Source organism: Mytilus trossulus, chromosome 10, assembly GCF_036588685.1.
Source record: "Mytilus trossulus isolate FHL-02 chromosome 10, PNRI_Mtr1.1.1.hap1, whole genome shotgun sequence".
In the NCBI taxonomy this organism is placed as follows: domain Eukaryota; kingdom Metazoa; phylum Mollusca; class Bivalvia; order Mytilida; family Mytilidae; genus Mytilus; species Mytilus trossulus.
Window position 1 is genome coordinate 18,220,246 of NC_086382.1, and position 15,887 is coordinate 18,236,132.

Below are 15,887 nucleotides of genomic sequence, written 5' to 3' on the forward strand. Positions count from 1 at the left end.
TTGCCCTTTATAGTCAATTTTTTACCATTTTTCGTAAAACTTAGTTATCTTTTACAAAAATCTTCTCCTCTGAAACTGCTGGGCCAAATTAATCCAAACTTGGCCACAATCATCTTTGGGGTATCTAGTTTAAAAAATGTGTGGCGTGACCCGGTCAACCAACCAAGATGGCAGCCACGGCTAAAAATAGAACATAGGGGTAAAATGCAATTTTTGGCTTATAACTCAAAAACCAAGGCATTTAGTGGAAATCTGACATGGGGTAAAAATGTTTATCAGGTCAAGATCTATCTGCCCTGAAATTTTCAGACGAATCGGACAACCCGTTGTTGGGTTGCTGCCCCTGAATTAGTAATTTTGAGGAAATTTTGATGTTTTTGGTTATTATCTTGAATATTATTATAGATAGAGATAAACTGTAAACAGCAATTATGTTCAGCAAAGTAAGATTTACAAATAAGTCAATATGACCGAAATGGTCAGTTGACCCCTTTAGGAGTTATTGCCCTTTATAGTCAATTTTTAACAATTTTTCGTAAATCTTAGTTATCTTTTACAAAAATCTTCTCCCCTGAAACTACTAGGCCAAATAAATCCAAACTTGGCCACAATCATCTTTTGGGTATCTAGTTTAAAAAATGTGTGGCGTGACCCGGTCAACCAACCAAGATGGCCGCCACGGCTAAAAATAGAATATGGGGGTAAAATGCAGTTTTTGGCTTATAACTCAAAAAACAAAGCAATTAGAGCAAATCTGAAAATGGTCAATTGACCCACTAAGGAGTAATTGTCCTTTATAGTCAATTTTTAACAATTTTCATAAAATTTGTAAATTTTTATTAACATTTTCCACTGAAACTACTGGGCCAAGTTCATTATAGATAGAGATAATTCTAAGCAGCAAGACTGTTTAGTAAAGTAAGATTTACAAACACATCACCATCACCAAAACACAATTTTGTCATGAACCCATCTGCTTCCTTTGTTTAATATTCACATAGACCAAGGTGAGCGACACAGGCTCTTTAGAGCCTCTAGTTTTCAGCCCCCACCCCCCCACCCCTAAATAAGAAGTGGTTTTTTTATAACAAAACGAAGCATCTTATCACTTGGAATTGATCCCTCGTGTAAGGTGTAGTCATTACATTTAAGGCTTGCTCTCATGCCAACCTTTTGAATAGATTTCTTCATAACGAGTTTTCTTTAAAAATTTCTAGACCATCGTAAATAATAAAACTATATGCTTGAAACACGTGTGTCACTGAAACGACTTTGAAATACCCACTCAAATCAAAGATCTAAATGAAAGTTAAATGATAAAGTTTTAAATCAGAGACCTTTCTTGCTTTTGAACATTTTTCGTCATAACAATAATTTTCTTTTCTTTGCTTCAAACACGTGCGTCGCAAAGTGGTTAATAAAATCCCTATTGTGACATGTGACAGAAGCCATTTAACCCTATCATTTTGTCATATCATACCATCTCAACACCTTTATTAATTAGTCCTTTGATGTCGATAGCTATGAATGCAATCAGCTGATTATTGATTAATCTTAACGAGTTCAAGGTGAATTCCGAGTATTGTTTGATCGGTAAAGTCAGAGAAACCCGAAAAAAGTAAATAAACAAGATGGGTGAAAATAAAACGTTATGTATATTTCTTTCGCCAAATTCTGTCGCCAATGACGAATTTTAATCGCCAAAATTATTATTTTTTCGCAAATTGCGAAAATGGCGACCGCCAGCGGAAACCCTGTTTGTAACACAAAAAATTTTTTAACCGGATTTTTGTGACAAAAATGTCCGTTATTGATTTGGGGATGTACGGCGGCCGGGCGGGCGGCAATCAAATGTTGTCCGTGCATTAATTCATGAACTGTTATACCAAAGCTTTTAAAATTTTAAAATGTTGTTACTGACAATTAAATGAAGGTCAAGTTCAATAATGGCGACTTTGCCTTTACCGTTCAGGAGTTATGGTTCTTGAAAGATTGAAAAATAGTGTTTCTAGTCGTGTCCGTGCATTAACTCATGAACCTTTCAACCAAAGCTTTTAATATTTTAAAATGTTGTTACTGACAACTAAATGAAGGTCAAGTTCAATAATGGCGATTTTGACTTTTACTGTTCAGGAGTTATGGTTCTTGAAAGATTGAAAAATGGAGTTTCCAGTTGTGTCCGTGCATTTACGCATGAACTGTTCTGGGCAAAGTAAAAAAAAATGGTTCCTTGCATATATAGCAATATTTATCAGCCATGCTGATAATTTGATTGTATTATTTGATTTCAAATGATGTGGCCTGATGTGTAGAATATTCCTGCAAAATTTCTTTGGAAAATCTCAAGTATTTAAAAAGTTATGTTAAAAAAAGATGCCAAAATTGTCAGGAGTGCAACACTTTTTTGTGACATTTTGAAAAAATACTTTTTTTTCAAGACACAGCAAATTGTTTTATGGAGTGATATGCCATAAATTCTTATTTCTTTGGAAACTGTTATATCTTAGCAATGAATTAAGCTCAAAATGAAGCTTTTCCATTGAACCATATTGATACAGATGTGTTTTGAAAAAAAGTTGTGCCATGTCAGGAGTGCAACACAAAAATTAGTATTACTGAGGAATAGAATGAATTTTGAACAAATGACTCGCACCTAAACATAAACAAAGATCAATACTGTGAAACAAATATGTCCTTTCTAGAATAAATAGTTTATTTACCTGATTATTGATATAAATAATGTGTCAGAGTCAAGTAAATAAGGCCTCCCTATGAGTGTCAGGAGTGCAACTTTGAAGTTTAAAGACTCACACTTAAAAAATGCAAAAGCAAATATATGGTTCTGCTTTATTTTTCAAAAGATACTATACTAGATACAAGATTGCACCCAAAGAGAAGTCTGATAGACAAGGAACTTTTCTTTTAGAAACATTTCTTTGATGTCAGGAGTGCAACACTTTTAAAATACCATTTTCTTGGACTTACATTTTAAGATAATTTCACCTACTAGTGACTTATATGCATCTAAACATGTTTTCTAACTATTTAGGTTACATGTTTGAGGTTTAATAAATTCTTAAAGGTAAGTTTCAAAGCTGGACTTAGATCCAAGAATTGTTTTTTGTCACAGACAAACATATTTTTATGCTAAATATCCATATAATTTTCAAATTATGGAAGGTAATTGTCTTAAACTTTGTCATTTGATTAGGAAATAACCATATTTCATTTTACAAGATTTAGAATGGTTTCATGTAACACTTATTAAATTATTATAATTGATATAACAAACTATTAATTGTGTTGCACTCCTGACATGGATTTACCATAACAAACCATTTATCACATTTTGAGTTCAATTTTAAGACCCAACCTTTCAATGAATGAAAGATTGGAAAGATGGTTGTGAAACTAAGCTTTAGAGTAACATCAGACAGTCAAAGTGCATACAAAGTCAACAACAACTTCAACTTTGAGGAGTAGAAAATTGAGAAAAACAATGAATTAAGATCCTAATCTGAGGGTTAATCTAGACAAATATAAACAAAGAAAGAATAAAGAAAACAAAACAATGTAACACTTAATTCAAAAGACTTTGACCAGAATAAAAACACATATGAGAAAAGGAGAACAAAACAGAGAAAGTGGTAACAAAAGAGAAGAAGAAACTTGACACAAGCTGAAAAAGTTGCAAACCAACAGAAAATTGTCCAGTCATGTAGCAAAAGTACAGATGGACTAACAATACCTAAAAAAATCAGAAAGAGAAGTCAAAGAAAAAGACATTTTCTGCCTGACCATTCCAAATCTTGTGCTAAAACAATTGAGCACATCATATCCACAGCTTCACCAAGGTGGTTGTCAGAGTTAATGAGAACTGATGGCAGCTGAGTACAAGAAATTGATGAGTTTTAAAATGTTGAAGTATAATCAAAGATGAGGAACCCCTTAAATATCTGAAAACTGTTGAAAAGAAAATGACATTTTCAAAGAGTTCCTTTTAAGTTCTAAGTCTAAGTTTTTTAGGTAGCCTCTATTCTTTTTGAAAATGCCAGTTTCTTTTCAAGTTTCCAAATCTATTAAGGATCTCTCAACTTTGTATCCACTTCAGCACCCATCAACTTCTAGCACACTTCCATCAGTACTTTAGTTCTTTCTAACTACCTTGGTTTAGCTGTGGCTATGATGTATTCAATTGTTTTATAGGGCAAGATTTGTGTTTGTCAGGACGAATTTTTCCTAAACTAAGTCTTCTCTTTCTGTATCTCTAGATGGTGTATCTTAACCTGTACTTTTACTTATCAACTGGATATTTTTCTGTGGGTTTGGATTTTTTTTGGATTGTGTAAATTTATTTTTCTCTCCTGTTGCCAATCTCTCTATTTTTTCTTCCATTTATTATAACTATGTATTTTGATTTCAGGTTAAAGTTTTTGTATTTAAATTAAGTTTTACATTTCTTGTGCTTTCTTTGGTTATATAATGTCTAGTGTGTCCTTGAGGTGGATCTTCTTTCAGATTTTTTTCTCAATTTTCTGCTCATCAAAGTTATAGTCGATGTTGACTTTGATGGTGTGTTTTGGTCCCTTAGTCTGTCTGATTTTATTCTCAAGTAAGTTTAGTAAGTTTAGTTTCATCAACTATCTTTCCCATCTTTTATTTGTTTTAAGGTTGGATAAGCAAGATGAACTCAAAATTTGAGAAACTTTCTAAGATAGAAATATTGAATATATGCAAACACTTTTTGTTGGGGTAAATTCATGTCAGGAGTTCATAAAAATTAACTGATTGTCATTACAGTTATAATAATTTAATTAGTATTTCATGAAACCATTATAAAACTTTTGAAACTGAAATATGGTTATTTCTCTTAAAAATGCACAGTTTATGAGAATCAGCTTCCTAAATTATATAAAAATTCAAGAATTTTTTATTAGGACAAATAAACTTAAAACTAATAAATCTATAAGTCCTGCTTTGAAATTCTAAAAGAGCATGTTTGTTATACAGGATTGCTATTTGTTTATATTTAGGTGTGAGCCATTTAAGCAAAATTCATCTTTTCCTCAGTAACATTATTTTTTGTGTTGCACTCCTGACATGGCACGACTCTTTTTCAAAACACATCTGTATCAAAAAGGTTCAATGGATAAGCTTCATTCTGAGCTGAAATCATCCCTAAGACATACTAGTTCTAATATACATAAGAATCTATGGCACATGTCATGATATTACAAGTTGCTGTGTCTTTCAAATAAAACATTTTTTTTCAAATGTCAAGAAAAAGTGTTGCACTCCTGACAATTTTGGCATTTTTTTTTTAATGTAATTTGTCTAATGCTCGAAATTTTACAAAGATATTTAGCAGGATTAATCTACACATCAAGCCACAACACTCAGCCCATTTTGACATTGCAATCTCACTGTTATTTAAAAAAATAGTAGCGAAATGTGATGAGATGTGAATTTATTTATACAATAAGTGATATGTATGATATAGCTAATAAAAATATTGTTTAAATGAAAATAAAATGTCAAATCTGAAAGGCACAAATGTGTATAAACACTTAATCTAGAAATCATGGCCATGGTATGTTTTGATAATGGATAAACTATTTTGTTATGATATATATTGAATGTCAGGAGTGCAACAAGGTAGGATAAAATAAAGTACCTTATATAGGTAATAATTTAAAAAACAATAAGGGTTCAGAAAAATTTTGAAGATTGCAGATCTCTTTTTAAGCTGTCAAACAACAATTCTGATGGATATTTAATGGAATTTAGTTCATAGTTTGGTAACTTACCCTCAATTGTATAAGAATGTGTCAGAAAATCCAATTTAAATATGGTCTGAAGTGCATAAGATGCATAAGGTAAAACAGAAATTACATTCAAATGACAGATTTAGGTCCTTATAAACCATCAATGATTAAAAAAAAAATCAAAAATCATGAGCATTTTTTTTCTAGTTTCTGTATTTTAGTTTGGTGTATAATATGTCAGGAGTGCAACAAAAACAGGGAAAATTGGATGTATTTTCTGTTAGATACATCTTTTTTCTTAAAAGATTTATATATCATTTTTTTTGTCATTGAATTTAAAAAAGGGTAAATTTTGATAAGGAGAAGGTTGTTTATCAACTAATTGATGAATTATTTTTTAATTAAAACTTTTTTAATCAACTTTAAATGAATTGATACAAAAAATAGCCAAAAACATTAAAAAAAATTATAATCAAAGATGAGATTATTAATTTTTGCATTAAAAGTAATGTTTGGATTTCTGCAATCAAATGGGGTGAAAAAAATATTAATATTTGATAGAATTTGTTTGAAATCATATTCCCAAAAGGTATACTTGATTTAATTTTTTTCAATTGGTTTATGTCAATAAAGTTACAGAACTTTTTTGTTTCTTTATACTTTTTAATATCCTTTTGGATTTATTAACTTAAATGTATATGTATCAAGATACTGTAAAAGAAAATGGACTAAAACTATGTTGAAATTTGACCCAAAAAAATAAATTTGGACCATTTTTTTTGACTTTGCCCTTCTACCAAACATCCCAAATTTTTTATATGTTCTTACTGATGACAAAATGGAGGTCTAGTTTAATTATGACGATTTTGACTGTTACAGTTGTGGAATTATGGTTCTTGAAAGATTGAAAAGTAGTGTTTCCAGTTGTGTCCGAGCATTTTCTCATGAACCATTCTACCAAAGCTTTTGAAATTTTTATATGGTGTTACTGATGACAAAATAGAGATCAAGATCAATAATGACAATTTTGAATTTTACTGTTCAGGAGTTATGGTTCTTGAAAGATCGTAAAATGTGCACACTTGTGTTCTCTTACTTAGTTTACCTCAACCAAATGAAACTTATACACAATGCTTAAATAGTTATCAAAGGTACCAGGATTATAATTTAGTACGCCAGACGCGCGTTTCGTCTACATAAGACTCATCAGTGACCACAATTAAAACCACGAAATACAGTTCATTTTTGAATTTTTTAGGGGTGACTTTTATTATACCCCACGCAACGAGTTGCGGAGGGTATAATGTTTTTGACCCGTCCGTCAGTCCTTCCGTCTGTCAGTCTGTCCGTCAGTCCTGTTTCTGGTCATTGCAACTCCTCTTAAACCACACAACAGAATTTCATGAAACCGTTTCAGATAATTAGGACATACTATGTAGTTGTGCATATCAACAGGAAATTGCGATTTGAACTTATTTGCTTCAATGTACTACTGCAGCAGTTTGTCATCTCAACTCCTCTCAAACCACACAACAGAATTTCATGAAATTTTGTAGATAATAAGGACATACTATTTAGATGTGCATATTGGCAGGAAAATAATTTTTCTTATACAATGTTTTTTTCTTACACTTATTTAATTTATCCAATGACAATGTGGGGACGTGGGGTATGTGAGTGTGCTCACTAAGGTTTTTAATTAATTTTATGTTTTATTACTTGGAAAATACAGAGATTTGTCAAAGAATCTACAGTTACTAAAAAGTATTTATTTTTTCAAAAACTGTCCATTGTTCAGCATATATTTGATGTTTAATTTGTATTGATCCTTTATTGTAGACAAAATTACCCAGCAGACCTTCAGTATCCAGAGGTACTCCACTTACAGGAGAGCAATGGTCTAAACATATGGATAGTGATGGCAAAATAAAAGATATAGATAAATTGAAAGATGTTATATTTAGAGGGGTAGGTAAAAGTCATGAAAAAAAGGATAATTTCCTAGCTCTAATACAAAGTTAATGAAAGTATTATACAATAGTCATTAAGGTTCACTTAACAAATGGACAGATAATAATGGCTGTACATTTGCAACCAAATAAAAAAAGTTAACAAAACAGTTATTTCTGTGTATCAGATTGGTGCTGCATTAAAACAGGTTTACATATTTCATATAAAGACATTTTGATAGGATTTCTTGAGTTGTTTATTACAATACTAATTTAAAATTTGAATGCAACAACAGAAAAAGTACCTGCTTTTTGTTTTGTTAACTTTTTAGCTCACCTAGCCCAAACTTGGCCACAATCATCATTGGGGTATCTAGTTTAAAAAATATGTGGCGTAACCCGACCAGCCAACCAAGATGGCCACTATTGCTAAAAAATTGAACATAGGTTTCGTGAATATAGAACAAGAGACTTTTTATCATTTTCTTATGTAATTGTTTCCCGTACTTTCGCGCACACTATTGTTAATGTAGCGTAACGTTATTGTTACGTATATCTATCATCTTACGATCATAAAGCATCTAAACTAGCAAGACGTTATTATTCCTCCACAACAAAAGTGAATAACCCTCAAGATATTGGTGCCGTGACGAAAACCACAACTAGAGATGAGTTCGAAACTCAAAACAGTACGAGCCGCACATCGACGAGCAGTAATAAAACTACTGAAAAAAGCAGACCCGACAGAAGAACCGCATCAAGATGTTATTAACCTCAGATCCATGATGGAGCTCATCAAAACAAAGAAGAAGACATTGTCTGACCTCAATGAGAAGATTCTAGAATCTATTGAAGAAGTAGAAGACCTCGACGAAGAAATTGAAGAAGTTGACAAATATGAGTTAGATATTCAAATTGGAATAACGAAAATTGAGAAGATACTAAAAGAAGTAAGTTATTCTAAAAATCAATCAGCTCTTAACCCTCATGCATCAGATTTTATATGCAATAACCCCAGCGTGCAAGAACATTCTAACCAAATAATTTTCAACTCAGAGCAAACAAGCCTAAGCCAGTCAAGCATGCCCACCTCCACAGTGTCAAGTCATTATAACAAATTGCCTAAACTCAACTTGCCAACTTTCGGCGGAAATCTACTGGAATGGTCAGCCTTTTGGGATTCCTATAATAATTCCATACATGAAAATCCTTCATTGAGTGCCGTGCAACGATTTAATTATTTAAAATCGCAACTTTATGGAGAAGCTAGCCAGTGTATTTCGGGAATGCAAATGACTAATACAAACTATAATCAAGCTATACAAATTCTACACGAGAGATTTGGCCAACAACACAAAATAGTAAACGCATACATGCAAAATTTACTAAATTTGCCTGCACCAACGCCCGGAATTAGGGGACTGAAATCGTTCAGTGACACACTAGAAAGTAATATACGTGAACTTGAAGGAATGGGTCGATATCAGGAATCGTACGGAAGCCTATTAATACCCCTAATACTCAACAAACTTCCATGTTTTGTCAGACAAAACATTACTCGAGACCACGGTAATGATGATTGGGATATTTCAAGTTTACGCAAAGCAATAAAGAAAGAAATTTGTATCCAAGAGGCCGCTAACACCAATCCTGTTGAAACCGATATTATCCCCACCGCATCGTTTGTGACAGAAACTACAAATAAAAGATGGAGTTCAACAGGATCTAAAGATAGTAACAACAATAGTTCCGTTAAGACTAAAAGGCCGTGTTTGTTTTGTCAAAACCCGCATCACCCAAATGAATGTACAAAGATCACCGATATAAACGCCCGCACCCAAATCGTAAAGGAAAAACGAGTTTGTTTTAACTGTTTCGGTAATCACAAGGTTTCGGAATGCAAGTCAAAATACAGTTGCTGAAATTGCAGTAAGAAACATCACAGTAGCATCTGCCGTAATAATGTATTAAATGAAAACTTCACTTCAAATGAAAATAAAGCCGTAACAAAACCTGTCAACGAAGAGTTACAAAGTACCACAGAAACAAAGAGCACCGCTATGCATTCTGCCGTTACAGCACATACCGAAATTTTATTGAAAACCGCCGTAGCGCCCGTATGGTACCATGATGAAAGTGTTATGACTAACATTCTATTCGATGAAGGCGGCCAGAATTCATTTATTTCTCAGGAACTAGTAGAAAAACTCAATATCAAACCAACTGGTGTAGTAAGCATGCAAATTTGTGCATTTGGCGGGAAAGAAGGTGAGGTACGCAACCTAGAGAAAGCGACATTATCGATTGAGACCGAAAGAAAAGAAAGAATTCCAATGGAAGTAATTATTGTCCCAAAAATTGCAGCACCGATACATATGAAGAAACGAGTAAACATTAACAGCTTGCCCTATTTACGAGGATTACAACTTGCCCACCCAGTCACGCAGGATGAAAAGTTTTCCATTTCACTTCTCGTTGGAGCAGACTACTACTGGTCTTTAGTACAAGATGAAGTTATTCGAGGTGACGGACCAACAGCAGTTAAATCCAAAATAGGCTATTTGCTATCAGGACCACTGAACACAGATATGAATACTCAACAATGGAACTCAACGATGATGAATGTTTTAGTGGCGCACAAACCCGAGGAGTGCGATTTACAGAAATTTTGGGAAATTGAGTCGAGCGGATTAGAGGCGGATTCTGATGAAAACACAAAAAATGTACAAAACCTAATGCTTGAGTACCAAAACTCTAGCATAATTTTTAAGGAAAATAAATATGTCGCAAAACTACCTTGGGAACCACCACCACTACCAAAGGATAGAGTTAAAGACACCCTACCATTTTGCACATCTGGGATAGATTTTACCGGACCTCTACACATCAAGGATACATCTCATCTTTACATGGGAGGATTATTACGACAACAGAGATGCACAACGACAAACACAACGCGAATATTCAACAACTTGATACGATCACAGCAAACAAACTATTTGAGCAGCAAAAGTACGGACTTCTAGAGGACTAATTACCACACGACCAATTGTGAAGTTATATCCATTAGAACTATAGTAACTGTTAAAGGATTTTTGTAAAGGACAGTTAACGCAAAGTGAACTTACAAAAAACTTTCAATGTGATTCATTTATAGAACTTTAAAGTTTTGATTATTTATCATTTCAAATAATTTAATTTCTTATGCATTTTGAGGCCCCCAGAATGTCGTGAATATAGAACAAGAGACTTTTTATCATTTTCTTATGTAATTGTTTCCCGTACTTTCGCGCACACTATTGTTAATGTAGCGTAACGTTATTGTTACGTATATCTATCATCTTACGATCATAAAGCATCTAAACTAGCAAGACGTTATTATTCCTCCACAACAAAAGTGAATAACCCTCAAGATAATAGGGGTAAAATGTAGATTTTGGCCTATAACTCTGAAACTGAACCATTTAGAGCAAATCTGACAGAAGTTTAATTGTTAATCACGTCAAGATCTAGCTACCCTGAAATTTTCAGACAAGTTGAACAATCGGTTGTTGGGTTGCTGTCCCTGAATTGCAATTTTAAGGAAATTTTGCAGTTTTTGGTTAATATCTTGAATTGTTAGTAGCAAGAATGTTCAGTAGAGTAAGATCTACAAACACATCATCACCAATACACAATTTTGTCATTTATCCATCTGTGTCTTTTGTTGAATATGCGCATAGACCAAGGTGAGCAACACAGGCTCTTAAGAGCCTCTAGTTTTATTTGGTTGGGGAGAAAGGGGGATGTGATTAAAAAAATTGGGTTCAATTTTTCTCATTTGAAATTTCATAAATAAAAAGAAAATTTCTTCAAACTTTTTTTTGAAAGGATTAATATTCAACAGCATAGTGAATTGCTCTAAGAGAAAACAAAAATTTTAAGTTCATTAGAACACATTCATTCTGTGTCAGAAACCTATGCTGTGTCAACTATTTAATCACAATCCAAATTTAGAGCTGAATCCAGCTTGAATGTTGTGTCCATACTTGCCCCAACTGTTCAGGGTTCAACCTCTGCGGTCGTATAAAGCTACGCCCTGCGGAGCATCTGGTTTTATAATTAAATCAGTGCTTATATTGAACAGATTGAATATATATTATTGATATTGAATAAATACTGTATCACATGCAGTTTATGTGAGTTTATACATGTATTTCAATCTACAAAGAAGATAATTATTTGGTCAGGCAAATTAATCAATGAGTGATAGATTTCTCCTAGAAGAAATTTAAATGTCCAAGTGAATAAATTACACAGCACGCCTGGTAATCTACACACACAGAACATTTGGTTCTGCAATGAAAACCGTGAGAGGATTTTCCGATTGTGCTTGAGTTGAGCAATTGTACATATGATTTTAATTCTGTTTCACATGGATGAAACAAAACATTGTAAAAGCATTACCAATTACAGCTTTTACATTAATGCTAGCAAGACAAATCTTTGTTTGGCTTGCTTGCTTTGTTTGTATCAATGTTTGCTCAAGCATGACAATCAAGATAGGCGGGGCTTCAGCTTCTATTCATCATACTTAATTTTACTGGGCGTTATGTTTGTGGTTATGGACACTAAATTTTATAACATCACAGGATGTCAAATATAAAGCGCAATCGCGTAGAAATGGAAGCCAAAAATTGTATTGTTTTTTCGAAGATATGCATTTTCATCATCCAACTTTAAAGACTATCGTCAAGTACGATTAGTAAAACAAAATCGCAATTCAAACACACCTACTCTGATTTTGTGATTCATTACATAGGTATTTCATTTGACCCATATATTTCATCTTTTAGTACTGTGATTTTTTTATGTTATAAAGTCAACCTGTAGCTTTGCTACATAAAATGATAGAATCTGAAGCGAGATGATGTATCAAATGTTCTTGCTTTGTACATTTTCAAGACAAAATATTCATCTCAAACACACCATTACATAAGAAGGTGCACTCGATTTCTCTTTTTGATACAATTGTTACCAATTTTTTTTTTCTTGAGTCACGTAATGGAAGGGCAGACACGGAAATAACTGAACTTATAGATTGATATGTTCTCCGTCTGTGGTAATTTTTAAAAAAAATTGGAGGTTATGCATTTTCTTCATCCAACTTGATAGATAACCATGTCGTCGACTTGATATCTAATTGATCTGCTTAACTTTGTAAAAAATAAATTGAAAACTTATGCAATTTTTTGTTTTTTTACAACAAAACACTTCGTATTTGAGAAGAAAATTGTTATTTTATTTGTTTTTCTATTAACTTTTAAAAAATTTGTTACTATAGTAAAAAGCATTACAGAAAGCATTTATCGCCTTCTCTATAAACAAAGAATAATCAGTTTGAAGGTTTACAAGCAAAAATTAATCCAAAGCGGCAATACTCAATTACAATTGACATAATAAATAAAAGGGATGAATTAAGTCATTTCCCCCCCTACTTAATTATCCCTTTTATTAGAAAATCGAGTGCACCTTCTTGTATTAGGGTGTGTTTGAGATGAATATTTTGTCTTGAAAACGTACAAAGCAAGAATATTTGATACATCATCTCGCTTCAGATTCTATCATTTTATATAGCAAAGCTACAGGTTGCCTTTATAACATAAAAAAATCACAGTACTAGAAGCTGAAATATAATGGTCAAATGAAATACCCAAAATTTAGTGTCCTTAACCTCAAACATAACGTCCAATAAAATTTAAGTATGATGTATACAAGCTGAAGCCCTGCCTATCTTAATTGCCATGCTTGAGCAAACATTGATACAAGCAAAGCAAGCTAGCTAAACAAAGATTTGTCTTGCTAGCATTAATGTAAAGGCTGTAAAGGGTATCTCTGTTTATCTAGGTGGACCACATTAAGGAAAAAAAATATATTTATTAGTGTTGTAATACATATATAGTTATAGAAGATAAGTTTATTTATTTCAGGGAGTTGATCCAGCTTTAAGAATAGATGTATGGAAATTCTTGTTAGGTTATTATAATTGGCAGTCAACATATAAAACTAGAACAGACGAAAGGAAAAGAAGGGTGTAAGTTTACTTTTCACTACTTCTTTATAGATATATATTTATACTTATATATTTCTGTAAAACATGCATATTGATCATAAAATTAATAATTTATCAAGAGTGATTTTGAGAGAAGTTTGATACATGTATCTGTCATATTTGTGTTTGCTTATTGTTTTGTAAGAAATTAGTCATTGTTATTTTTTGTTTGCATTGTTCCACATTTTGTTGTGTATGTTCCTTTTATAACTATTGGTGTTGCTTTATTTTTGAAGGCTGAACTATGGATAGGTAAATCAACTTGATTTGGAATATGTTGGATAACTGTCTCATTTGCAAGCATTATTTTATATTAAGGTGGTACCTAACACCTGAACTAAAATTAATTTGGCTCGTTTAATTTTCTTAAAATTTTGACAAAGTATTTACTTTGACCCTTTGACAAAAATATAAAAAAATCAAAAAAATTGAACCAACCGTTTAATCAGAAATATTACACTGGTTATATAGCAGTTTGACAAACACTCATTTTGATCATTGCGAAGCTTAATATTCCCTTAAGAACACAACGTCATTTAAACGTTCTGCTGATTTTACAGAGTTATCTCCCTGTAGTGTTAGGTACCACCTTAATGGCCCAAAAAGGTTAAATTTTGGTGTAACACATCTTGTGCCTAACTTTGCAAAACTAATTTTCAATGAAACTGTTATAAATTAATTTTATTTTTCAGAGATGATTACTTTAGAATGAAGTTACAGTGGAAAACTATAACTGCTGAACAAGAAAAAAGATTTGCAATGTTAAGAGAGAGGAAATGTCTTATTGGTAAGAAATAGACAATCCGTTCTGAATTAAAAGAAGAATTTTTGTAAATAATTCCATCTACAAATATAGAAAAGAAAAGACAAATAACAAACAAAAATTTTTAGTCATCAGAATTAGTTTGAAATAATAGGAGAAATTGATAAAAGTGAATTGCAAATTTCAAACTTTTTAATTTTGTTTGTTTGTTTTATTTGTAATTAGAAAACCATGCAATCAGATAAAGTCATATGAAAACTTAAATTAAAAAAAATGATGCCTATGTTTTTTATAACTAAATGGATATTGTTCATTATAAAACTCATGTAGAGTGGGGAGCTTAAATTCGCGGGGGACACAATTTCGCCGTTTTAGGATTTTGAGGTGTGAAAACTTCAAAGGATGCCTGAAATGGAAGAAATATGCCGATAAATTATAATTTTATAACAAATATGATTATTTTTTAAACTTAAACAAAATGACGGCACTTACTGCAAAGGGCCAAAAAACGGCCAACAATTTTCGGTCATTTTCCTGAATGAAAAACAGAATTTTTTTTTAGTAATTTTTTGACTGATTTGCCTAAATTTCTGTTTTTTTACACCTTTGAAATGTCTGCTGTTTATCTTTTAGCTGCATTTATTTGGTTTTAAATAGATGTGTAAAAACGGCGAATATGTGTCCCCCATTGACAAAACATCAGGAAATTTCAAACACCCTTTAATCTAACTTTACAGATGATTATTTTCAAACAAACATGTTTTCAAGCTTAGGAATGTTTGCATTTGAAGTTATCTTCATATAGAAATATCAGTATACTTCAAAAACATATAGACCTGAACATGAACTGTAGAAAACATGGAAAGATATGGCGAAAATGAGCACCCCACTCTACATATACTTTTTTCTGAAGATTTTTTTTGAAGTTCACATTTAGAAGAAGTTTTTTTTTTTTAATTGCTTGCTTCCTGCAAGCAATTTGCCGACATATATTCAGTATGCAAGTGACCTTAGCGTGACCCTCGTAAAAATTTGGTGATCACAATAAGCATAAATCTGTGTTTAAAATAAACTATTATCTGATTGAACATGTTATAAACGTGCTCAGTAACCATGCTTCTTTGTTGATTGTTTACTATAAGATGACAATTGCTAAACTACGGCTTTAAAACACAACAATTAATTAGCTGCCATATTTTTATCATAACAGACAGAGAGAAGAAGAAAAATTGATGATTATACAACAATATATTTGCGTAAAAAATGATAAAATTGTGAACAGAAGACTAAGTTTATGATATATACATGCATTGTTCAAT

At 32.1% G+C, this 15,887-nt stretch overlaps 1 protein-coding gene across 1 annotated transcript in view; it reads left to right on the forward strand.

The window, feature by feature from the left end:
- Positions 1 to 15,887, forward strand: part of LOC134686980 (TBC1 domain family member 15-like) — a 62,570-nt gene that overhangs the window by 23,491 nt on the left and 23,192 nt on the right. Inside the window, exons 7-9 of the mRNA XM_063546875.1 lie at positions 7,605 to 7,733; positions 13,684 to 13,787; positions 14,498 to 14,592. Coding sequence (XP_063402945.1) covers positions 7,605 to 7,733; positions 13,684 to 13,787; positions 14,498 to 14,592 — 328 coding nt within the window. The remainder of the gene's footprint in view (positions 1 to 7,604; positions 7,734 to 13,683; positions 13,788 to 14,497; positions 14,593 to 15,887) is intronic.